At 41.5% G+C, this 26,528-nt stretch overlaps 3 protein-coding genes across 3 annotated transcripts; 1 reads left to right on the top strand and 2 right to left on the bottom strand.

Moving 5' to 3' along the window:
- Positions 1-799: 799 nt before the first annotated feature.
- On the bottom strand, positions 800-1,003 carry RB195_019292 (uncharacterized protein; the record flags this gene model as incomplete). Its single annotated transcript, XM_064187083.1, has 1 exon — positions 800-1,003. The coding sequence occupies one exon, from the start codon at positions 1,001-1,003 to the stop codon at positions 800-802; it is 204 nt and encodes a 67-aa protein (XP_064042964.1).
- A 1,943-nt stretch (positions 1,004-2,946) lies between these two features.
- On the top strand, positions 2,947-16,679 carry RB195_019291 (uncharacterized protein; the record flags this gene model as incomplete). Its single annotated transcript, XM_064187082.1, has 17 exons — positions 2,947-3,030; positions 3,086-3,161; positions 4,599-4,710; positions 5,712-5,843; positions 5,958-6,116; positions 6,183-6,269; positions 6,324-6,462; positions 7,646-7,807; positions 8,995-9,165; positions 9,267-9,447; positions 12,521-12,687; positions 13,031-13,105; positions 13,174-13,317; positions 13,383-13,527; positions 13,587-13,699; positions 13,761-13,817; positions 16,536-16,679. The coding sequence occupies 17 exons, from the start codon at positions 2,947-2,949 to the stop codon at positions 16,677-16,679; spliced, it is 2,148 nt and encodes a 715-aa protein (XP_064042963.1).
- Positions 16,680-19,082: 2,403 nt separating this feature from the next.
- RB195_019290 (uncharacterized protein) lies at positions 19,083-20,422 on the bottom strand (the record flags this gene model as incomplete). Its single annotated transcript, XM_064187081.1, has 4 exons — positions 19,083-19,172; positions 19,332-19,408; positions 20,099-20,236; positions 20,311-20,422. The coding sequence occupies 4 exons, from the start codon at positions 20,420-20,422 to the stop codon at positions 19,083-19,085; spliced, it is 417 nt and encodes a 138-aa protein (XP_064042962.1).
- Positions 20,423-26,528: the final 6,106 nt, after the last annotated feature.

Raw genomic sequence — 26,528 nt, 5'->3', positions numbered from 1 at the left:
GTGCATATTTGAGAACCACGTTTGTTTTCTGATCACTTATTATCAGACATCGTTGTCATTTTAAAATCGTGTGTGGCAGGGGAAACTTCTTGAGTACTACTATTTTAAAGTCACTTTTCTCGGAGATTTACGTGCCATGCCATGTAGCGCTCACAGAAATTTTATGAAGGAAAAAAGTGGACAGAAGATGAACTTTGCTCGTCTAGACAACCAGGAACAAAAAAGTTCGTTTAAGTGCTGTTTCGATAACGTGCTCTCTTGATTGCCTTGCATTTTTCACGCTGACTTTTAGTCTGTTATCATATAGTTTCCTTTATTGTTAAATTTCTTCTCATCTTTCGAATGTTGGGTTGTGAATTCCTAGTTCTGGTCCAAAGATTTTCAGTTCATTTTATAAAAATATTTTCATGAGTACTTAGTTTTTGTTGTAGAAGTACTGTAGGTTAAAGTCCTGCGCTTTGTTTGCGCTATTATACATTATGTTTAATTTGATCTAGCGGAAGCTCTTGAAAAAGTTTTTTTTCGTATATTTTCACTGTACACCCCCACTCAGAGCGTTCCTTCTTCTCATATTTTTCTTTGGAAAAATATTCATTCTAGTTTTGAAGTTACGTATACTGGCAATCTTTTAGCTGAAGACACTTCTTTGATTTTCTGTTTTGTTTTCTGGCAGGCGCGGTTCCGAGTTCGAGAACTGAGTCGAACAAACTGGGATATTCCAGAAAGATTGATCAACTCAAGCATCTGGTCTTAGTTCCTATCAAATCTCAAGGAATACAAAGAGCCAGACCCTTTGGCTTCAGATCTCTACAAACATACAGACGGCCTTGAACGTTGTCCGCTTCAATTTCGTCTTGTTCCGCATTGCCGGCGCTAATACGCAGTTCAGCGGTTGAGTGTAGAGTTGAGCGCCAGCCGTCTTCTGGACAGCCGTTGAATGTGGCCACGTGATCATCACATGCATCCACGCTGTGGTCATATGTAGTTTTCCGGTTGTTTTCATCACAGAGTTCATTAATTTTCTGGAAGCATTTCACGAAATTGAAGATGTTGAGATCTCTCCACGAAAAGATAAGATTTGGACACCAGAATGAGCTTGAGAGCGTTCAATTTTCCCTATTTGTCCTGAAAAAACGACGTGGGAGTGCTATTGTCGGTCGAATTTTCTACAACGCGCCTCACAACGTATCCCGTACGTGTCACGGAAGCAGGCACACACGTCGCGTCTGCCAGCGAGTGACGAAACAGCGTTTGTTTGGATATGTCTGCTCTATCACGTTGTTAGGTGCTTCGTAGAACAATTCGATCGACAAGACTATTTCCCACGCCGTTTTTCAGGCAACTTTAATCGTTTTTTCGTAGGAAGGACCCAACGGTGTCAATTTTGTAGTACAGTCTCTGAACATTTAGACTTGCGAACATTTTATCACCCGACGGTGTTCTTATTAGTGTGTAATCACTTTCTCAGATGAGTTTGTGTATTTCTTTTTTTTAAAGTGTTCTCTTTTTTGACCTTTTCTTATGAAATAGCAATCGGTGTAGTGACAAATCCCCTTTCCTGAGAATACAAACTACAAGTAGGAAAGCGGATGTTTTCAAGAAATCCTCTTTGCTGCACTTGATTTAATTTGTTAGCTCTGCAGACATCTTGATGATTTTGTTTCGTACGTGACCCGATACCCAAACGGACAGAAACTAATTTGTATTATTCGAATGCTCCAGTGACATTGGTATTGAAGGTTGCTACACGTTTTTTCCTGTTGTTTGTCTTTTTGTTTGAGTGTGTGATTTTTGAGTCAATCTTCTGGTGTTTTAGGTGACATGGTTTCTGCTTATGAACTGCTCTCTTGGTACACCTAGCACCGTATAGTTATTTATTTCAATTATTTGTAAACGGGGGCGGGTGTGGTGTAGCGGTTAGAGGTTCCGCTTCCTGCACGATCGATCGGAGGTTCGAATCCGCCCCAGTGCTCACCGAAAGTTTCATCCCTCTAGGGTCGTTTTTGAAAAGGAAAGCTTGACAAAAAGACAGCTTAAAATAATGGGACCCCTTATAAACTTAATAGACGCATTTTTTAAATTTCATTGAACTGTAACAACAACTGACCATTAGAATAGACGGAGAACAGTGGAAGTTGTTATGGGTAACGATGGATTTTTCGAGAGAATTGAGAAGAAGCAATCTGGTGACATTGCGGTAATAAACACATTGCGTACACGCCAGAGTTTCTGCACCGATAAACTGATTTTCCCTATTTTCAACGGCCAACTATACACTGTATATTTTGTAAAGTAAATTGTTTCATGGTTCGTTCATCTTTCACTAAAATTCCGATTATTCGAGGATTCGAGAATTTTTCCTGTTATTATTAATTCCTCGAATAATTAACATTAATTATTATTAATGTTAATTATTCGAGGGTTCGAAAATCGAAAATGTCCGAGGTTTTGAGACGTAGTGTTGGACTCATAGCAGTACCTTTGTAAATTGGATTTGATTCTAGAAAGAAAAGTGTCTGAAGTGTACGTCATGGTCCTAGTTGCAGGCAGTTGTTGGAAACTAAGTTTTGACGGCAGTTAGGGGGTTTCCACCCCAGAAATTTAGCTTAACAAGGAACAAGCTTAACCTTTGGAATTATAATCTTCTCGAAAATCCAATTTGTAGAGGATTTGCTAGTTGTCGTGCGTAGTCACCGAATTAAAGCTCTGGTCTGCGAGTAAAAATGGTACATAAATGTTGATCGGATCTTCTTGTTGTTATCATGAACTCCTATTTTCTCTGTTGTCCATGACAGAGGAAATAAGCAATAAGCAATTTTTTTAAATTGTTTCTTCACTCTTCATTGTGTTTGATTATTTTCGTTCATCCATCTGAAATTTACTTTAAAGAGCACTGTTCAGTTCTCGTTATTTCCAAATTTCAGCTTGGCCCGTGCGGGAAAGTAGATGGCAGCACCGTCGTTCGACCACGTCCTCAACTCAAGACGTCGGCGCGACTTTGCTCGTGATGTGCTGCCCTCGAACGATCCTGTACGTGCGTTTGAATATTATACGGCGGTTCCACGCCCGAGTTTGTTGGTTTCAGTTCCCATCTCCACCTGTCCGATTCAATCCGTTTCGAACTGCACACTGCAATGCTGAGCTGGCACTCGCTGCCAGAAGTAGGTTCCAGCTTGGGGCTTTGCGCCTGCTGGCTCCATTTTTCCACTTTTACTTCCCAGTCTTGCAAAGAAAACAGAAACAAAACATGACATTTTGGAGAAATCCGTTCCTCCGCTGCTCTTCGAGAGTCCTGCAAGAATACTTACTTTCTTGGCTCTGGAACTAAGCTGAATGAAAAAGGTGCAAGAAATATCCAACAAATAAAAAAAATACATATCCACAAAGTTCTTGTTATAAAGAAGATTACGACAGTTTCGTCGGTGGTTTCGTTGGTTTGTGTTGAGAATAGCGTACAAATACGATCAAGCACAATCTTGGGAGACTTCAACTTGTCTTTTTTCGGTACCAAATATGAGGTTGAGCAGAAAGTGTTGCGCCAAAACAACTTTCTACTTCTTTTATAATTTTATCCACAATTATCACTAATTTACAATATACTCACCATCACTACTGATATGAGATCCTTCCATGTAAATAAGGTACTGTTCGATGTACTTCGTCTAGAAATCGAGGTGCTGCGTTGCCACGAAATCAGTGACTGCCGTTTGATGTTGTCGTAGTAAAGAAAGGTTTTTCCTAGTGAAAAGTGCATTGGAAAAGGTGTTATTTACATGGAGAGAATAGGGAAGTTAGAATCAGATCCTGAGATTAGAAGAATAAAGAGGTTGTGGAGCCGTTTGTCAGGCGAATTCCGTTGACTTTTCTTGGAGACCAACACAATGTGTGCTTTTGCATTATCATGGATGAGGTGGATTACCATGCACTGGAGCGTCTCCAACGTTTTTCTGCTATTAATTTGACTAATTCTGAAGGTGTTCGGAGTAGGTGGGAACAATGACTTTGTGCTGCCAACCAAAAGTGCAGTGGTGCTGTGGTCGGCGAAGCCCGCATCAGAGAACGATTAAACCAGTGGTTCCATCGCTTTGTATCGTCCAACGGGATGCGATGAGATCCTCAAGTACCCGTTTTATGTTGCGAGCTGTCGCAGTACATTGCTCCGTTGCCAGCACTCCTAAAAGATTATAGCCTGTGGTGATGCCACTTGATTGCACTTGATTGCAAACTGTCAGTGCAGCCCTTACGAAGCCTTAGGTCGATAGAGGAGAAAATCTTCCAAAAGTATTTCACGTCTACTATGTAGATAGCATAACAGTACTTATAGAAACTAGAAGTTTTTTTTTCTAAAATAAATTTTTGGGTGTGAAAATTTCTGCTCAACCTACTGCATAATAAATTAAGTAAGGTAGATGTAAGTGTATGTCTGTTTTTGCACCCAATTGTGTGTATGTTAAGATGCTTATGGGGGAAGGAGACGTCCTAGGCTAGTTAGTAAACTTAATCAGACAATTTTCAGAGTTGTAGGTGTAATTTTTCTTACAGCAGCGTTTCTCCTTCTTTACTGCGAGAGGTAATCCACACAACAAATACTATTTTAGCCATCATCCCTCGTGCGAGCCCCGAAACGTTACGTCCGATTTTCGAACGATTTGCATCGAAGGTCGACAAGGATGGCAAAAAGTATATGACTTCAGAGGATTTCATTAGAAAGTAAGGGCTATCAGGTTTCTCCTATTGTGTTTCTCCATTGCTCTCTCCCACCCCAATGTTGATGCAAAATAACGGTAAACATCATGTTACTTAGCCATCTCAATGTTGGCTAAATTTCTTTCAGTGCGCCAAAGTGACGTTTAGCGCACTGAATCAGACGAAGTAGCTACATATTTCGAAGAGCGCATGACGCACGGGTTGTTCATCATTTATTTTGATTTTTCTATGAATTTAAGGATTGGAATTTCCGCAAAATAGTGTATTAGTAATGTAAAGTAATTTCGCGTAATTCTTTTTAATCGTCTGGATCCAAAAAGCAAGGACCATCTTAAAACATTTTAAAATTTATTTGAAGATCAGTGAGGTTTTTGGCGAACAAGATGCTTTAGGTTATTTAAAATATTCTGCTAATATCGTAGCATGAAATTACGAGCTTTTTTTGTGTAATCAGATAATTTAGACAGACCAAAAAATTAGGAGAAGGATGCTTTACTTTTTTCCTCCTAATCCGGTGTTTAAACAAAACTCGAAAACCTTTTGTTTTTTGGGGAGATGGAAAGGATACCAGTCTCCTAATTATATAGAGGCTGTTTATTTTCATCCGAATTTGTTTTCTTCTCTATGAATAGGGCGGGTGTGGTGTAGCGGTTGGAGGTTCCGCTGCCTGCACAATCCATCAGAGGTTCGAATCCGCCCTAGTGCTCACCAAGCCCCTCATCCCTCCGGGGTCGATAGATTGGTACCAGACTCGTCTGGGAGGATAAAAACACTGACTTGACACATCGGCTAGGCCCCGCAAGTCATTGTATAAGCCAGTTACTCGTTCGTAAACCTCAAACGAATCTTAATTGAAGCGAACGTGGGGGCGCATCCCAAGCGGATTGATTAACGCCGGAGACTTCACCCTTTATCCTTTTTTATCCTCTGTGAATAGCCCTTTTTGGTCGGAATGGCCACATTTGTACTTCTATATGTGGTCTCATTTACGTTTGAATTTCCAGGTATCTCGGCTTGTATACTGAAGAAAACTACAACCGTGAGTCCGTGAGGTTGCTGGCCTCTGCGGCAGACACGACAAAGGATGGCGACATTTCATTTGAAGAATTTTGTGCCTTTGAAGCTCTTTTGTGCAGGTTGGTAGGACGCATCTACGACGCCGAACTTCTCTTTTCTGAGATTTGAGCGGTGTTACTTGCTACTGTTACTATTCTGTTTTTTACTTGAACATTGTTACTCAAGCTGTTCAGTCCGGACGCACTGTACCTGACAGCGTTTGAGCTCTTCGACCGGAACGCATCCGATTCGATCACCTGCGATGAGTTCGAAGCGGTCATCCGACACACCCAACCACTTCACGACATGGATTTTGACTTCAACTCGGAGTTCATCAAGAAGTACTTTGGCGTGTGAGTTCTTCTCTGTCGGAAGACTACAGTTCTTCTTTTCGCATTTTCGACGGTGTCAACATTCAGTGACAAGCAGCGGAGCATTGCCTATCATGCGTTCACGCAGTTGTTGCATGATTTTTATGAAGAACAAGGAATGCAAGCTTTCAAGAGGTATTCTCAGTTTATTTTTTCACTTTTGTTAGCATATATATCGATTCTCTACAGATATGACAAGAAAGGAGACGGTACGATCAGTTCGGTGGATTTCCAGCACATTATGACAACTGTGAAGAAGCACCTTCTGACGGATTTCGTGCGAAACAATCTCATTGCGGTGTCTGGGGGAGGCGCCAGTGGACATAAGGTTAATTAGTACACAAATACTTCAAAATTTATACATTACATGATTGATCCTTTTTTATACTTTGAAAATCATTTTGTTGCAAAAGGAGCATCACGTGCTGGAAACCTTCTGGGAAAGTTCAGCAAAATTTATGGGCGAGGTCACCCACACTCGCTGCTAAGCGTCTAGTAGATTCTTCCCTAAAGTTCTAGGAGTACCGTACCGTATTCTATGAATAGAATATTGATGTCTGTAGGAAGCAGTTTTTTCTCACGATTAGATTTTTGTCTTGAATTTGAAAGGCCTCAAAAGTTGCTTACCCAATGTTTTCTTTTCACCCTGGATTTTTGTGTCCTCAGATTTTTTCTTTTTTCTCTCTAACCTCCGACCTCTTGGGAAAAATAACGCTAACAACTTTTTTGGTTTCTCTCATGGATTACCTCATCCCAACTCTGCTAAAATTGAATAAAATCGATCCCATAGTTCGACTTAAAGGTTTTTGGTTATGAATAATTTTCGCGACTTATTCGAGTCGATTCGAGTTGGGAGCAAGATCGGTGGGAATGACCATTGCTACTTCTTTCGCTTATCCCAGAAGTAAATTCACTGTTCTCCTGGTTAGTTAAAGCAGCAAAAAATCTAGAGTCCTGATCAGAAAGCACTGACCTGTAACCATTGGAATGACCTATTATTTTTAAAATAATTTTCAACATGGTTTGGTGGCTGACGCTCGAAGAGGTAGTTGCTTAGAAATTCAACATGTAATGTTCCCGGTTTTAACGATCTGGTAAAGCAGACCCATGTTGTGAGTAAATTGTAGCGATTGCAATGCACTGTTAACGTTTTATGTAATTGTCATGGAAGTTTGGCAAGGTTTCATAAATTCATCGCTAAAGGTATGAACTTCTAACGTTCGCATACCAATCGCTAAGGATACTGTAGCAAAGAATTTTCAGTTTCCCGACTGTACAGGGAAGACAGTGAGTTCCTAAGAATACCGTTTCATATATATGTATATGTGCCACCTCAACCGCTGTTGCTCTCGAATTTGCAGCTTTCTTTCCTTGTCTAACGTGCGTGAAGTTCTCAAATTCGTTTCTTCTATGAAAAACCTTTTGATTTCACCCATTCGGTGGCTGTCACTTCCAAAAACGTCGATCTGTGTCTTAAAACTAGTTACGGGGATTACCAATGTCTTTCTCAGGTCACCTTCCCGTACTATGCTGCTTTCAACAGCCTGCTGGCGAAGATGGAACTTATCAAACGAGTTTATGTGAGCCAGGCAAGAGGCAATGTGGATCTGGAGATGACGAAAGAGGAGTTCCTGCTGGCTACTCAAAGTTATGCTCAGATAACACCCTATGAGGTAAGAATCGGGTTTCTTCCCACTTTTCGTTCACTTTCGCACCATTCGTTTATAGTGGCATTGCCAATGGGGTTTGCTAAATCTAAAAATTCCAAATTTAACGACATTGAATCTTCAAGTTTTTTTCCGGAATCAAAAAATAAGGGTTCAAAAAGTTTATAAAATTGCAAGACTGCAAAAATTGAAAAGGAGATTGCAAACCAAATTACTCTGTGAAAACATCATCAAGGTTGAATACGGATGTTGAATACATTGGTGACAATGTACAATGAACAATAGTTCTAGGAATGAAAAAGGGGATGAAAAATGCAGGAATGGAGTTGCTGGAGACGAATAAAAGTATCGGAAGATTACTGCAGTGAAAAGAAGTGAAAAGAAAACGTTGTTTGAGAAATTTTCGTTTTCGGGTTTTCTGCAGAAGTAGATAAGGTTCGATAACTAACGGAAATCACAACAAAAAATGCGGAATATTTCTTTCAAACTCAAAAATCAAAGGCATCAGTTTGTACAGTAAGGTAACCTTTTACACCCGCAGTATTGGCGAAATGAAACCCCAGTTGCTAAGGTAGGCTTCGTTAGTCGAATGGGTGCAAACCTTGCCTTATGAGGCTTCACCAATTCATCCGCCTTCACTTTGCCTTTCTTTGAGTTCTGTTGGTTGATAGTAAGTTTTCTCGTTTGACATACTGAGTCCTTCCGTTTGTTTTGGGCCTCTGATAGGTGAATTTGTAATGCTCACATCGTAATTTGCTGTCGATACTGAAAACTGCGCTCCCTGCAGAGATCCATGTACTAGCGGATAGAATGAAACATCAGGGATCTCCCCGAATGCTGTCTACAAGTGCTCCTTTTGCTCTTTTCGATGTATTCTCGAATTTGATTACGTTTTAGTTGAGACCTTTTCGAGTTATGACGTAATGATGGTCCTAAATAGTTCTGTGAAGCCGTAGCAAGTATTGACAGTTGCACTTAAAGTGACAGCAATCGATCTAAGCACTGAAATACATGGACAGCTAGTCTCGTCCCCTCATTATGTACTCATTCGCATTGTTTCTCGCATAGTCGTGAACTGGGACCGTTTCGTTTATTGACATAGCGTTGAAGCACTTTAATCACATGCCATTCCTAGAATTTATTGTTTCGGGCGAGCTCCTACCTTCAAGAACTCAGTGGTTTGCTGCTTTCAGGTTGAGATTCTATTTCACCTATCCGAACTGGCACATCCTGGTAAGAAGACATTGTCGCTGAAAGACATCGAACTGATAGATCCGGAACGACTGAAAAGAGTCTCACACATGGAGCGACTTATCAACGTCAAAGCAGTTGCAAGCAAGGAGGAACGAGGTTTTGGAACAGCGGCAAGTAGATTCTCTTTTATTGCCAAACCAAATGAGATTTTTTAGTAACGACAATTCTATTTACTTTCCATTAGTTGGTTAATTTTATTGGAGAATTTTAGGTGTTGGAGTCGGCATACCGTTTCCTGCTAGGTTCCATAGCAGGAGCGTGCGGTGCCACCGCAGTTTATCCCATTGATCTCGTGAAAACAAGAATGCAGAATCAAAGGACTGGGTCCTTTGTGGGTGAAATCATGTACAAAAATAGCTTGGACTGCTTCAAGAAGGTGATCAAATTCGAAGGTAGGATTCAGTTGCTTCGTCATCACACTGATTCAATTCGAAGGGACTGAAGGCATCTTTTATTTTGGTAACAGTTCATGACTGGATCCTGTAAAGCTAATTGCCCAGTCTGGAACTTTTCAGGTCATTAGAAGGGGGCTGGCGATTCATATACAAATGTTCCGCTGCTGCCATCTAGTAAAGAAGGCTTCTGATATTGCGACTGTAGTAATGCTATTAAAGCTATAATTTTCCCTTAAGGTCACTTATTCTCTTTTCTTTTCTGATTGCGCTTAATTCTGCAATGTTGTATGTTACAAAACCCGTCGAATCTCGCACATATTGGGTTTCATGCTAAGGTCTGTCTCATATAAAATCAAACAAAAAATTCATTCGCTACAAATTACATTTAGTCAACATAGTATGTGTCATTCTGTTCGATGACCTTTCTCCATCTTTTCGAGAGCTGCATAATCTCATTCTCATAGAAGTTCTAAACTATCTATTGCTCTTACCATGTAAGCTGTTTTGAAGTATGGTTCAAAACATTTCAGTAATCTTCTAATTTTTGTGGGGTGGTTAAACAATGTGTGGCCTAGCACTAACTTGGTAACCTAACTAACCACAACTCTCTTTTCCTTGACTAATTCAGGGCGCTTTCGGTTGACTGGTCGCTCTAATTCACCTACACAATAGTGAATAGTATTTTTCTGAAATAGTGCTTTGATTTGCCGGAATAGCTCACGAATTGCTTTGCTTAATCGTTGGACTGTTACCCACATCATTACCAAGGTGTGTTTGAATACAACTCTACACAAACTTTCTCGATAAACAGCTAGAGTTCGCTCAGAATCCATCTCTTCTTCACCGTTCCACAGCTTTCGAGACAAGGTACTTCGCGTGTACTGCCTATCGACACCGTATGACCCGAGTACCTCAGCTTTACAATGTGCGGCAGTTCGGCGTAGCGAAACAGAGAGTTGTTATCAAAGATTCCACACCGCTTCTAGGTATTTCAGCTAGATGGGTTGGCCTTTGTGCTGGACAACAACACTTTTTACAATATTTGGGTTACTTCCGCCAAATAACTGTGCAAATTATGTGGCTCATTCATACTCAGAGTGTATACTCAAATGCCCGAGATAAACTCTACCACTCAAATGCCACAGTGCTGCGGTAGTAGCAAGCATAGTGCACTTTTCTCTTCTAGTCCCACCAAGTCCATAGCATAACGTAGTTTTTGATTGCTTTTCTTGAGCTGTAGCCAAGACTGGCATTGATCTTCCTTTATTAAATAACAGCTAACGTTTCGGCGTTATCGCGTCCGTCAGAGCCTGGGAAAATCAAAGCCATCAGTGATTTATCCTCTTAAGCGCCTCAACACCCTACAGAAAGCATTTAAACGGTAGATGGACTCAAACAGCTGGTGCTTACCTCATTTACTAGTTATTAGTTCTGGTTACGCAGCAGACGACCACATACCACAGTTATGAGTTACAAAGGTTTTTTATAGGGACCTTACGGCTCGCACCGTAGATGAAAATCCGCATAGGTCTCAATAGCTCGTTTGTGATCGCAACGCATTCATCTTTCCTGTCCATTTTGGACTTTTGGCGGTAATCCAAAATGCCACTAGTGGTCTGCGTGCTGTGATCTCGGACTCGTAGGATAGTATACCAATTTCTACCTCTAATTCGGAGTTTTGATGACATATTATACTGTGCGCTCCAAGTGGGGTGGAAAGTTTAGATTTCGCGAGTCCATCTAGATGCTCCTTCACCCGAACACACAGTGGGCGTCCCGTTTCCTCCATATAATCGTCACCGCACAACCTGCACATGGTACGATAACCACTTCTGATACCATGCAATCACCCTCTCTGCCATAAGGGCAAACCTCGCAGCTGGGAGTTGTGCAGAGTCGGTCATAAGCACGATTACGTACCAGCAGACTCCTGAGGTTCGTTGGAGGTATTTCACAACCTTCACGTCATTTTCTAGACCCGCTCTTCGTAGAGAGCTCCCTACCGCTGTGCTCATATCATCAGCTATAAGGTAGAGAGAACGGGATCTTTTCTGGGTCATCCACTACGTTGGATCTTCGAGGGGGATGTCGCGCTTGTCGAGTAGCACCGTCTCCGTTTGGGTACCCGTCGGATATAGCCACTTTATGAAATGCCAAATGAAATGAAGCCAAATTTACAGACCATGTCTTCTTCTTCGTACTCGATGCCACTCTTGCCGCTGTCAATGAATCGAATCAATCATCAATTAAAAACTACGTTTCAGCATGCCAAGAATCAAAAACAGTCGAACATGGGCATAGCACAACCTTTTTTCGGACGTAAACTGCATTTTGGACTGCATTTGGAGCATTATATTTTTCACTCACTTTGTTATATGCAGCCCATTTTTCATCACATATAACCTTTCGCTTTGAAAATGAATCGATTTTCTTGTGTTTCGTTGGAGATTCACAAGCAGAAATTAGGTCTACCATTTCGAAACTGTTGACTAGTTTATTCCAAGAATTTACTCGACCCTCGAGTTGTTCTGTGCCAATCACTCTCAGTCAACGCCAATATTTTCTTGGCGTTATCTTCACCAGGCAGCCCAGAAGGTGATGTTAACTGCAGCTTTCTCGGAAATTTCTGAACCACTTACGGCAACTGGAATCATAAAAGGTACCTTAGCATATATCTTTCTATGCGTTTGCTAAGCATTCTTAGCTTCCGGGAATAGAAAAAGCATAATACATCAAAGAAGAACCCTTTATTTCCTGCCACTTTTAATGCGTAGTAAAAGATTAAAATTTGCGTAGTAAAATAATAAAACACAAACAGATGTAGCAACTTTTTCCCCACTTTTTGCGATTCATTTGAGGGCGAGCTTTTGAATCAACCCAGTGATTCTTCTCATCTACTTCTGTAGTTTATTTGTATTCTGATGTTTTATTTCATTTTCGTTTCATTTCATGTACAAGCATATAATCAATATTACTTAAGGAAAGGAGAAGTGGGAACGTGGAAAAAAGATGGTGTTAGTGACTTCCGACGGAAACAGTAATAAATGTATCTATTTATTTGTATATACAGGTCTGCTTGGACTCTATCGTGGTCTTCTACCTCAAATCGTTGGTGTTGCACCAGAGAAAGCCATAAAACTGACAATGAATGATTTCGTCAGAGACAAGTTCACAAAGGAAGGGAAAATCCCCCTGTGGGCAGAGATTTTTGCCGGTGCTTGTGGTGGTGGAAGTCAGGTGAGAATATCAAGTTTCTGTTGTGTACTCGTACTAGCTGGGTACACGCAGTTCTTTTAGTTGATTGTGAAATTTGTGCTTTAACTTATTCTGTAATATCTTAAGAGAGTATTAGGTTGAAGAAGAAGTCCTGTTCTTTGAAAAACAAAACTTCGAAAATTTCAGTAGATGTACATAAAACGAATCCGGAAACAACGTTTTGCAGTTTCCTTAGTAGTTCTCTTGCTGCTTTTTTCAGCAATATTAGATTAAATCTGTGAAACACCTCACTTGTTTTTTTATTTTTTGGCTGAGTTTTATCTCATTCCAAGATATTTCTACGTTCGATGATCATCTTTCACAGGTAGTGTTCACGAATCCGTTGGAAATTGTGAAGATTCGACTTCAGGTGGCGGGTGAAATACAGACAGGACAGAAGGTTCGTCTCTATTCCAAAACAATTCCTTTTTGACCGCAAATTCGTATATGTAACGATTGCCTACTTAGATAAATGTGTTCACAGTTCTAAAGGAACTAGGATTCCTCGGTCTCTACAAAGGCGCTCGAGCGTGCTTTCTTCGTGACGTTCCATTTTCGGCCATATACTTCCCAGCTTACGCTCATGCAAAGCTGGCCACCGCAGATGAAGACGTCGGTGTTGCTCATTAACGAAACTGTTTTTTCTTATTGTTTTCCTTTATTTTTCCACTTTTCAGGGCATCAACCATCCTGGCTCTTTGTTTGCTTCCGCTTTCATTGCTGGAGTTCCGGCTGCTGGTTTGGTTACACCTGCAGATGTAATCAAAACGAGATTGCAAGTAGCCGCTAGAGCAGGGCAGACTACCTACTCCGGAGTAATTGGTAAACGAAGGGTTGAGAGTAGTTTTAGCATGCGCGATTGTTTTTCTTCTCTCTTTTAGACTGTGCCCGAAAGATCATGAAAGAAGAAGGTCCTTCCGCATTCTGGAAAGGAACAGCGGCTCGTGTATGTCGTTCAAGCCCACAGTTTGCTGTCACTCTGCTGACTTATGAGGTTTGTTGTGTTTCGCGTGTTGTGGACCTGTTCTCAGTTAGTCTCAGTGGATTATTCTTAGGTGCTGCAACGATTATTTTACGTCGACTTTGGTGGTCTTCGGCCGACTGGATCTGAGGTAGGTGTTAGCGAATATACTGTAGAATTTCGTCTATTCTCGAGTCAATTCTGATGTGTGCGTGTGTGTGTGACCTGCACGAATCTTTTACATTCCCCTTTCGCCGCACTGCTTCTCTTATCTGTTGGTCTCTGTCGCCAAAAAATTGGAAATGACTTTTCCAGCACGAAAATCCATTTTAAAAAGCTTTTGTTTGCATTTTGTACTTCATTGGAGTGTCCTCGAATCACGTTCCACGCGGGCCTTCTCGTCGGATATTGGAAGAATTTGAAAAGACATTATTTTGTTGTGTATTTTATAGGAAACAACGAAAAATGGGTACCAAAGCGAGAGACTAATCAATGAACTCCTAGTGTAGTGTCTAGCAGCGTCATCGTCTAAACTATAGCCTACATGAAATGAAAGACAGAAATAAATGTACACATGTGGAACCACCACTATCCATTAGGCTTTGACGTGACGACATCACTGACTTAACCGCTACAATTAAACAACAAACGCCACCAATCGGATTCGCCCTCAGACACTTGCATCTCTAAATTGCGAGTTTGAGCTTGATAACCGGACGTGCTCCGTTGAGGATATGACGACCGCGCGCCTTTTAAAGGCATCGCCCCAGGAATCTGAGGTGGGACGGATTTCAGGTGGAGTATTCTTATACGGGATAGTGGATAACGGAGAGGGGGTGATTCCATCCTTTTCTTCCTAATTGCCGTAAAAAACTGTCCGGAAGATGCGGCGCGTGCACAAGGCTGGCGCTCCAATCGAACTCGTTATAGAAAATAGCGCACCGGAACGCTCGAAGCCGTATCCTCCGGGTCGTTTTTAACGGCAATGAGGAAGAAATGAACGGAATCACCCTTCTCTCCATAATCTACGACGCCGTACACGAATACTCCACCTGAAATCCGTACCACCTCAGATTCGTGGGATGATGCCTTTAACTTGTCTCGGATGTGGTCTAGAGCGTCATTTTTGATCTGCCGCATGCGACCGCATGTTGTACTGTCATAGGTTGTAGTTATACAGCTCTTTTCAGTGCCTTTTTCAGACGATATTCTGCAGTTAACACGAATTCAATACAGCTGAGTTATGAGCCGAACTTCAGTGCACACAGAAAATTCCTAGCAATCTCTGGTGATCGATAAGCGTTTTGGTTGTGAGGGTCCCGGATCGACAGCATCACAAACTATGCCATACCGTAACATAAAGGGTTAACGTATGCGGCGCGAAGTACGCAAACACTCAAAGACAACGTGTGTCTCAAGCTAACGTTATTAAACTGAGTCTCCGCGTAGCACACCGAGCTGTCGCTCTTGTAGGACGGAACATCATATCCAACAGCACTGAAACGACTTGTGGTGAGGAACCGGCCGATTCAAGAAGGACATGGAATATTGTCTGTACCGATGGTCAAATTACTCCTTTGGTAACTTATAGAATTGGGCGAAACTTGAATTTTGGTGATAATCGGCGAATGTGATGTGACACCGAGATGCCACCACTGCGGCAGGGACGCAAGCGCAGATAAAAGCAGATAAGTCCCTTGGAAGATAAAGGAAGTTAGTGGCACATATTACTTATCTTAATCTCTTACCAGTGCTTGCGGTGGCACCAAAAAGTCTGCATCTCTACGAATTTGGTGGCTATCGACAGCGGATGTAGCCAGCTACAGGTTCGGACGATTGATGGTGCAAAACATCCTTTTCATCCCTTCAGGGTCAATGAATTAGTACGAGATATGTCTAAGAAGATGAATACAGTGATCTGACACATCGACTCGCCCTATAAGTCTTTGCTTGGGTTAGACACGCTTACGTATCTACTCAAAAGATTTTGAACTGAAGTCTAATGCCTTGGCGCAATCCTCACTGGTCAACGCTAAGCACTGGTCTTGAAAAATCAGAAGAAGATTCCAAGGAGATGGCCGTTGAAGCAATTACTGTCGAACATCAGAGCGATTTTAATGAATTTAAAAGGTAAGAAGTTACTTTCTAATAGAATATTCTTGCGAAAAATGCGAAAGGAACCTTAGTAGTGGCATGTAAGACGGCCTTTATCGTGGTGTCCAGCAAATTCCGGATCGCTGGCAGATGGTGTTTGACTAGAACGGGGACTACACATATAACTCCTGCAAAATGTCGTACCTTTTGCTCTTTTCATTAGAGACGTAGTAAGCAGAACTCGATTCTAAGTGCTACTAGCCTAACACAGTGGTTTGCGGATGATGCTTTTATGCAATTATCGGCTTCTTCGATTTTACTGTGTTACCGCAGCAAATTTACCACTAAGAATTTGTGGAATGCGACGCAAAGCTGCGTAGAAAGGTGTTCGAGGATGCTGTTTGCGGGAATTGGTACGTTGAAGACGACGCTTTTGGACGATGATATTGATAATCGCCTATTCTTGTTTTATAGAAAGTGAAAATGTGGCAGCTGAGCTTTCTGACGTGTTGATCCCAATTTCTATCATCACGGGAAACTTCCAGACTTTCAAAACTCTTCAACTTTATTTACAAACTTTTTCAGTGATTGTTAGGCGTTGTGCAAGTAAGCATTGCTCTATCGTGGTAGCATTTGCGTAAACGTCAGATGTAGTATCGCCAGCAGAGACCTGCTACGCCGACAGAACACGCTGGTCTCTCATTAAACTCTGCAGTTCTTGTGTTGTCCTCCCCTTCTAAGGACGTTCAGCATACCTTATTGGCACTGCTTTCAGTCTGCTACAACGAAGACGGTGCTGGACGACAGTTCTTTGAATCCGGATCACGTGGGTGGATATCGGTTGGCCGCTGCCACGTTCAGCGGCATTGAGCACAAGTTCGGCTTATTCTTGCCGCGATTCGAGAGAGCTTCGCAGTAGTGGGAAGCAGGACAACGAGATTCTAGGTCGAGTAGTAGTTTTAGTGGATTAAAATAGTGCATGATGCCCTGATGCCATTCCTATGGCACATTTGCTAATTATACTAATGAGAATTACCTCGAAACATTAATCTCTTACGTGTAAATGTAAGTTAGGCGATTTTTTTACTTTACTGTCTAATTATAGTGTAAGTAGTTCTTTTCATAATGATGTGATTTTTGATTTGCTCAGCTGTAACCTCTCCTGCGGTTGGTTCACTATGATCCCGGTTTTACTCATACCAGTTCTACATTGAAAAATCAAAAGTTAAATTATCTGCTAACGTCGGTGCTGTGTCCTTCCGCCTTGTCTAGGTCTTCGTGTCCTCGACATGAAGTCCCAAATCAAGTGCAGAGCACATCGGCATTACTTGTGGAAAAACATTGCTCCACTGCGATCCGATGCATTTTGTCGAAGGCTCCCAGCATCTTCGAGTCGTCCTGCCGTTAATTATCTCTACTATAAGTGCAATTGCGCTCTTTTTCTCTGCCTCACTTGAACCAACGCCTTCATAAAACAGTTGTATCTGAAAATCTTGTAAATCTTGTATCTTGTAAGTTGTACCAATGAATATAACGAAATAAATCGTTTATACATCAGTCACCAGTACAATGATCACAATGAGAGTGCGTGTTGGCAATACGCACTGAAGATCACAGAAATATGTGTGTTGGAATAACAGGCAAGTAATATACAAAAAAAAACAAAGGTGGTCATGTAGAACGAATAGCTTGAACGAAAGCGAGGAGACAAGGAATTCACGAGGTGCGGCAAGACGCATTGAGGATGGGTCCTTAAATTCTGAAGCGCGTGAACTGACATGACGGTAATTCGATGTTATAAGCGGGACTTATAATCTATATGAGACCTCACTTGACGGCATTGATCACTTCTAACTCAAATTCCTGCGCCAAACACGATCACGCAGGCTAATGCGATGTGCCAGGCGCAGAAGTAGACGGGTAGACGCTAGTGCTCCCTGACACACTCATCGGTCGATAGAACAGTTTAGCTGCATTGATAGGCTTCTCAGAGCATTTTCCGATGCGTCGCGTTAGCCCGGGTGAATGTAGCTCGGCGTCAACTGTAGACGCCTCTCCTGTCTTGGTGCAAATGAGGAACAACATGCAAGCATAGCGATTCATTCTGTGACATTTTCTCATGGCTGGTTCCGCACTAATTCTTCAAGCGAGCCCGCAGCAACATCGCGCTTATCACAAGAATAACCAAACAGCTTAATTTTGTACATCTTCCATACTTAACTGGAGAACAAACGATTTTTTTTCTGAAAGAAAGCAGCGAAAAAAGTAAAAGTAGCGTGCAAAACAAAATGTTCACGCACTAGTTTTCGCAGACAGTCATTTCCCAAGTTGAGCAAATAAAACACTTCTAAAATAGTGCGCAGATATCTATTTGTATCTACCATTCATAAACTGCATTCATAAACTCATTTCCATACTGTTTTTAGAACGATAAAGCACTTTAAGAAATGGTCAGACAAGGAATGCGATCTAACACTAACACTTTCGGATGTTGATTAACAGTTATATTTTAGGAGCACAGAAGTGTAGTGATTGCAAAAATTAGTTTGCAAAGGTGCAAAGGATTCACGTAAGTTTTTAATGTGGCAAAATCGTAACATCCAAAAGAACGAGCACAGTTTTGAGACGTTTTTCGTCCTGAACGCAGAAAGTTCTTATCTTTTCTTGGAGAAATGAAGTTATCGTAAAAGGGTCAAAACAAAAAGATGGCACCTTCTTATCGCATGGGTCCAGGTGAAGCCCATTTGGTTTTGAATTTTATTACTATGGATATTCAAGTACAATGAGCAGCTGTCAACAACGTGCACAGTTTCGGCCCAAAAGTTTCCGAGAATATAAGAGACCAAGGAAAATTTTCAAAGAGGGTTCCATATTAAAAACTCGTTTTAATGGATAAACATAGTTAATGGTGCGGAAGGATGGAGAGAAATGTCAGACGTCTTGATATAAGCAATTGTTTCGAACGTATAGTGGACGGCTGCTGTGTTCCACCGGACGAGCGCAACGCGTCTGCCGCGACGCGTGCTCTTTCCTCGCCTGACGCACGATGTGTCTTCGCGCCCTGCTCCAAGTGAAAGTGCATTACGCTCACCCAGTTGCAGGCATTCGGCATCGGTGGTGACTTCTGCACGGGTCAGACTGCGGAGTGAAAGAGAGAAAGCGAACAATACATACAGCGTCAAACAATCTGCAGGGCAAAGCAAAGCAGAGCATAGTAGAAAAATAAACGTAAGTACATCCACGATCTAATATACATATTATGCAGCGTCAGCTGCATTCAGGCAAGAAATACAGCTCCCAAAAGGATAACTAATGCTTCTGACTATAACTCGTGAAATATATGTCCTGAGTAGTAATACTTCGTGTCATCCCGTTCCTCGATGGGCAACAATTCGGCCGTCTCTTGAGGATGCTGTCAATAAGGATATTCATATGGGGAAGAGGCCAAAAAATGGTTCTGATTATTTATAGTATCTAACATCGAGTGCAGTGGGAGGTCAGCCTTACTTTTTCACGTGCGAAGTCCCAAGAGGTGAGGAATAGCGTGAGAGTCAAAAGTGTGTCTACCCACCCTAGGGCTGTCCCATTCAATGTCCGATTCTTCATCGTTCGTTGTCGGATCTATTGTGATTGCGACGATTATAATACCTGTAATGGAGATCATTTGAGGATTAACTAAGCCGAACTGGATGGTACTATCCATGGTGAACAGAGGCTTAAGCTGTCATAGGCGCTTGTTTTTGAAAAGGCTGCGGGCTTTGAACAGTGATCCAGTCGTTTGCTCACCCAGTTCACCCATAACTCGAGACAAGAAGCGGGTTGAAAGCGCTATTCAAATTTCGCATTCTCTCCACCAGCAGGTCGAGCTCGGCACATACTTCTCTAGAGTGACAGTGAAAACCGAAATCATTCCCACACTAATCTAACTATTAGAGGGCTCAAGAGAACGAAATCGTCAGTTTGTCCAACGAGGCAACTTTTTACACTCATCGGAAAAGAAACCGCATGGAGTGGACTTTAACGCACATCCAGGAGAAAATATGGCCTGTTTAGCCTTGTTACTTGCGGTCTTTTTATATTGCCTTTCGAGGACGCATTGGCCATCAACGAAGCCTTAATGTAAGTTGGTGAGGAATATGGGCCTAAGTAGGTGCCTCGTTGGGTACGCTACTACCTTTAAATCCTAGATTTCTTGGATGGGTTCTGCTTTTCATTGCCACTCATAAAAACTAATTTATCCTGAACGTTACCCACTGGAGGCAAGATCCCTGCATCGAAAAATTCTGCGAACGCTGCCTTTAAATGCTACTGAACCATCCGAATTTTCAATACGCTGACCTGTAATTAGAAGTGACACACTGACAAGTGATATGACAATGACGATGGCGACCGAAGCGGACAATGAGGCACTCGTCGCTGGTGCCCCATCCTTGTGATCTGAATCGGTGCCTTCTAAGATATGGCGAGCGAGAGCGTCTGAAAAATGTGAATTTTACGGAAACGTATGAAGAGAGAAGCCCGAACTAAGCCTCCACTACAGATGGACTCACCGTTCTCGTCCCAAGTTTCAACGATCCTCGAGTTCGCTGCGTGAACAGCGAAATAAATGATCGCAATCAAACTGCATGTTCCTAATAGGCAAATTCGAACCGCACACCGCATACAGACATTGAGCTCCGGTGGAAAACTGCAAATAAAGTTGCAAAACAGCTGGATAGATATATATTTGAGGGCAAGATGTTGCGAGAAGAATACTAATATCATTGCAAATTCCGGTTAAGCATCACCTACAAAGCTATTCTATTGATCATAGAAAAATCTGGAAAAGTGCAAGTAAAAAGTATTAAAACAGCGAATAAAGGAGGACACAGAACGCTACAAAAAAAGGGAAAATGAATCGTGTTTACGGAATTACTGGATTATCTGATATCTGAGAGACGTAAATGATGGAGAAAGGAATTGATATCCACCAGGAAAGACCCAATGCGGAAAAGGGTCCAGCGGAAGAGATTTACGAATCCCAGCTGACAGCGCAAGCGGAAATCAAATAGTCCCAACTGACTGGAAGGCTACACGGATTTTTGTTTACTGTAAAAACTTCGTCAAGTTGCATGCATCTTTCTCGCGCCTTTGCGACCTACTATACTAAATGATTTTACATTTGTAGTGGAAGAGAGAAGTATTTCACTCCGGCGATTCGGAAAAACACATCACAAAGTTCATAACGTGTGAAAGGACAACTTGTTCGCGTTAACCACTCCGCTTAGGTTGCGCCAACGCGTTCAATTCAGAATCGTTTGGGGTTTCTGCAGGCGTTTCTAGCCTCATGAATACTTGCAGGGACTAGCCGATGTGGTAAGTCAGTGTTTTATTCTCCCAGACAAGTTTGGTAACGACTTGTCCTCCACAGAGTTCAAAGTTTTGGCTGCCATCCAAAGTCGATCGCGCAGTTACAGCGGAACCTCTTAGCGACTGCACCACACCCACTGCCACCACCGTATTACACTGAATATGAATGGTGGAAATACCACAAAGTATGCAATATCGTTTGTGGCGAAGAAAGTATAGGTGCGAAAAAATTACTCCTACTGTATGTCGCTTCTTTAACCTCAGTGATATTGAAAACTAAACGTGTGGTATCACATAACCCCTCTCCTAACCAACAAAGGAAGCATATTCGAAATCATTGTACTTGTGAGGAAGGCATTCCGTGAGAGAGAACTACGAGTTTCGAAGAAGGTCTATACGTCAATCCACCATAGAAAAGAAGAAGCAGTTTAACTCGACTTTCCTTGGTTTCATTGGTTATATTATCGGTCCTAGTTGTTATTTTTTCAAAACTGGAGAATTCCAAATGGAATCGTAGAACAAATGCTTGTTCTATTATTTCATTTTAGTTTTGCTCAGTTTTGACCGAGGACGATGAAAAGCGTAGTCTTTTTTTGATAATTTTCGCATAAATTCTTTTCCTTTTTGTATCGAAAAAGAATAATCGCAAAATTTCATTCAAAAAACATTTTGATTAACAATATGAGCTTCTATGGGGAGTTTACATGACCGTTTAGCAAATAACTATTTGATAACAGGAACTGATTCTATCTGTCTTTTCTTTAAAAAAAAAACTAGTTCATCTACATAATCTCAGTTCAAATACGTCCAATATGAATTCGATATTAAATTATAAAAACAGAGACACAAGGGACCGACTTTTTTGAAATATTCTAGTTCTAGGAATGTGATTGATCCAGACTGTTGGATTTCCGCAACCCCTTATTGCAGTTCAACTGATGTCTAGAAGTAAATAAATGATAACATCGAAAAATGATACACAGCGCTGACTGAGAATAACCGAGACACGTTGGATCGCTCCGTTAAATCGTCGATGATATTACACCAGGAATGACAGAGGAAAATTCGATATAGTGTTACAAATGATGCGTGCGTGTCGCCTATATGCTGGCCGCTACGTCCCCTGAAGCAACATCTTGTTCCCACAAGCTTCTCGCATTTCCCCAAGCAAAAAGAGGGAGATTGGCCTCTAGGGGAAGACAATATTTGCGGAAACGCAATGAAAATTCCTCGGGTGCGCTGAAGTAGTCGTGAATTCTGGTGAAAAAGAAATGTAGTGGAGGGGCGTATCGTCGAAAAGAAGCAAATTTTTCAGCACGGAATTTCAGCAACAAGTTCTTTTGCTCATGATTTAAGACAGGTCTACCTGCATAAGTCGTTGATAATTGCACCAGTAGATGTGAGCCTGTTTTTAGATCCTTTCGTTTACTTTATCCATGCATAGATTTCCTAAGGGTCACTTCCGGTGTGTGCTAAATTGTAGATCCGAAGCTGCTTGAGTGGCAGAAACTGGCTGTGGATTACGCAACTTGTCTTGAATCGACTCAACAGAACTCATCCCAGGTTCAACCTGCTTTCATTAGGATTCGGCTGTGACATTCTCAGAATCAGTTTGAAGATAGGGGATAAAGTAAATGACATCTTTGAAAACCGTAACACATTTCGAAGTCGGTTCAAGAAAGTTCATACGGCTTATTTCGACCGACTTTCAGGAGTCAATCGATGTATGAAGTCAGCATTGTCACAATTCCAAACAAATCTGGCAACAACGTACTAATTTCGAAGAAATAAAGGGCCTAGCTGGTCTAGGGTGGTCTCGAACCATTGGCAATGCATACGTAATGGTGAGCTTCTTAGCAACAAGTTCTGTTGAAGGAATTACTAATGACTAACTACACTTAACGAAAAACCGTAGGTCATGTTGGCTTCATTTAATACCTGCGCGTTCAAAAAATAGACCCAAGTCCTTGAAAATCGAGTGACGAGTGCTCTCCTTAATTTTTGTATGCTTATCTTCAGATAACTATCGAGTGGTGTTGGGAGCTTGCCTGCACTGCCCGGGGCCAAGCAACCTTTCTACGGTCGATGTACTTGTCTGGAAGCATGAAACACTGGTTGTGAGAATTTGTGTAAGTCGCATTAAGTCAAGCGATTCTGAATGTAATACGAATGCATAGGGGAATGAAAAAGAGATTGATCAGCAACAAAAACTCCATATTCTTTTTGTTGTCAACAATTAATTTTCTGGCTTTTTACTATGCCCATTCAACAATCTCACACCTACACGAAAATACAGCTTCTCAGAGGAAATATTGCGGCGTGGATTACGTTCGTTTCCCACATGTAATTACGTGCTACAAATGGACAAAATAAGAGAAGGGGAGAAAAATCCGGTGCTATTTTCACCTTCTCATTCCTGCATTTATTTCTTGGACACGTGTGATTGACGACTATCTATCCGTCCTTACGTAAAAATGTGAGAAGCACGTCATGAGGTGCTTTCCAGGAACAACACTTATAAATGCAGGAATAGAAATATTCGCATTTGTTGACGATGAAATATGCAAGATACGTAAATAAATAATCATTCAGAGTACGAGAACGATTTGTATTACAGGTCGGGGTTTTCTGCGACGAACGCTCATTTGAAAGTACTTAGAAAGGACGTAGGTTGCAAAAAAGATCAAATTTTCAATTAAAAACTACGTTTCAACATGCCGAAATTCGAAGACAGTCGAACATGGGCAAAGATCAAATTTTTTAATGTTTCTCTGCTCTACTTGAAGAAAATAAAGTTTGCCCAATTCTTGAGTCAACATCATTTCAGTCCTCACGAGACTAACGCAAGTGTTCCAACGAAGCCAAATGAATCCGAAAAACACTGTTGCAACAAATGCTTCAGCACTCTCTGATGATGCACGTATGCGCTTCATGACGTTTGTGTACACAGCCCCTGCCCAACTGTTGTAATTCGATTTCCCATTTTTGTAGAGAGATGTGCGATAATGAATGATGACAAATAGTAAATTTATAAAAATAAATATATAATGATAAATGATAATAAGTGAAGTGAACATGCACGAGAAACGTTTCGACAAAAAAAGGGAATGGCAAAGGCGGTGACAAGTAACACGTGACATTGGGAGAATATGTGTTGGGCATTACGAGCATCATGTATATAGCAGGGAAGAAAAGAAAGCGAAACATCTCAAATGGCAGGAATTTGAAGTTAGAGATATCTTAATAAGTTTCTTTGGAAAATATTTTGAATATTTGCAGCAAGGAATAAATTAGTATCGATTAGAATGAAGATGGCGAAGCAGGAGAAAAGGAAAAACATTACCAAATGAGGAAGTCCTACTGACAAGTCGACAACGATATGTCCAGATACTGAATAGGAGATGAGAAGGAGAACATACAGGAAGTTAAGTTCCTGTTCTGCAGCTACATCGTTGGATATTCTTCGTTGTTTGGGAGTGCAAGGAAGGGCATTAGCTGAAAAGCTTCCTAAATAGGGCGATCGTTAACGAGATGGATTTCTCTGCGGGGGAGGGGGTGTATGCACCTACCACGCAATCGCTAAAAAAACAATTTATTGAAAGAGTACGGATTTTCGCTATGAAATGTTTTGACACCTATGCACTTCTAAACTTTTAGAGCAGAGTTTTTAGGAAATACATCTGTTGAAATCACTCCACGAGTAGATAGCGTGTGATCACCCTCAGTTCAAAAGATTTTCTTCAAACTCAAAGTAATCTGGAAAAAGGCGTGAGAAACAGCCTTCGTTGCACCAGGCTCACACTTTTTTGGATAACTAGCGCCAATTGAACGCGACCATACTCATAATCGTGAACCGTCCCCGTATCTATCGGTGGTGACATCCCAACACCGTTGTCAAACGCTGTCGTTTAACAATCATAGAAACTCCGTAAAGACGTTTCGTTTATGAAATATACAAACATTAATGTACGTAGCTATGGAGCAGTTTTAAAAACAATAATCCAACAGCAACGCTCTCAGAGTTCTAGAAATAGGTCGGTGTTCCGGGATTTTGTTCTTCCATGGTGGTGCTTCCCTACATACGATCAAACTTGGGCGTATTTCATTTTAAAAAAATTAGCACATATTGCAAAATATTCTTTGGATTTTAGCTTCTTCAAGTTTAATATGCAATTATTTAGTCGAATCTATCATCGGGACTGGTGTAGCGCGGTCGGTAAGAGGTCAGATTATGACTGCACAATGGCTCGATGGTTCGAAACCGTCCTTGTGCCATCACTTCATCCCATCGAGGCCCATAAATCTGTACCATATTTGTCCGGACGAAAACACTGACTTGACAAATTGGCTGGTTCCCGCAATTTATTGTGCAGGCCAACGCACGTTCATAAAACCTCAACGATTCCGAATTGAAGTCGAGCCGTAGGCGCATCCCCAACGGATTGATACGCCAGAGACTTTGTCCTTTCAATAGACTATTCCATTGGCATTGATTTTTCAGTTGTTCACAGATTGCCAGTCCGTTTGCCACCTTGATTCCCCTACCTTCCCCCTCCTCTGTGACGTTATGACGTTAAAATAACGTCGTATCGCTGGATCACGAGCTGTTGACGCGCGGCACGTCATTTGAAGTGGAATGGGCAAGAGGGTGATAGGATGTTGCTGAAAGGATCAAAAACTCATGAGTGAAGTCTTCAGTGCGTGCCGCCGAGGTCCGCATTAAATGCCGACCCGTCGCTACGTTCTATACCTCACTCCACAACGATTTGTCCCAAAAATAACAATTGGTGGATCTGAACCATGCAACAATAATGACTAACTTGATTCCATAATTAACATAATACATAATTATAATTACTACAACATCAAAACACTAGAGGTTCCATGTTGTTTCGTTGCAGTAGCAATGTCATATCATGAAAGTAGCAAGATATTTCTAATTAAACGTATTTTGCGGTGAAAAGTGCGGAAATAATTTTTTGGTGTAGCGATCTCAATCACGTAGGCCGACCCGTTACATGCAAATGTTTCCACTCATTTCAGCATACAGCCTGGGCGAGTTATCCAAGAATAATATCTGTTTTGGTAAGGTAGTTACGCTCGCGGGGAGAAATAAATAGTTGAGAGAAGGAAAAAGTGCGTAGAATCAGGCGCGTGTACGCGTGACGACGACACTGCGTGGAAATGTTTTGCTACGTTATGATCGAATTCCTCATGGGAGAAAAATTATGGGATGACAGGAAAAATGCCCTCATAATGCTGGCACAGCAGGTTTCACGGAGGCTGAACTAGATGGTAGAGTCGTCCTCTGCGCGAATGAAGTGGGCGTCGGATTAAAACTCCAAATCTGGATCTGAGTACAGCCATGAAAAGTACAGTAGGAATGTCGTTACCATGAAACGCACATGGCAGTACAACT

The sequence above is a fragment of the Necator americanus genome, chromosome II (assembly GCF_031761385.1).
Source record: "Necator americanus strain Aroian chromosome II, whole genome shotgun sequence".
Classification (NCBI taxonomy): Eukaryota; Metazoa; Nematoda; class Chromadorea; order Rhabditida; family Ancylostomatidae; genus Necator; species Necator americanus.
This window is presented reverse-complemented; position numbering and strand designations above follow the sequence as displayed.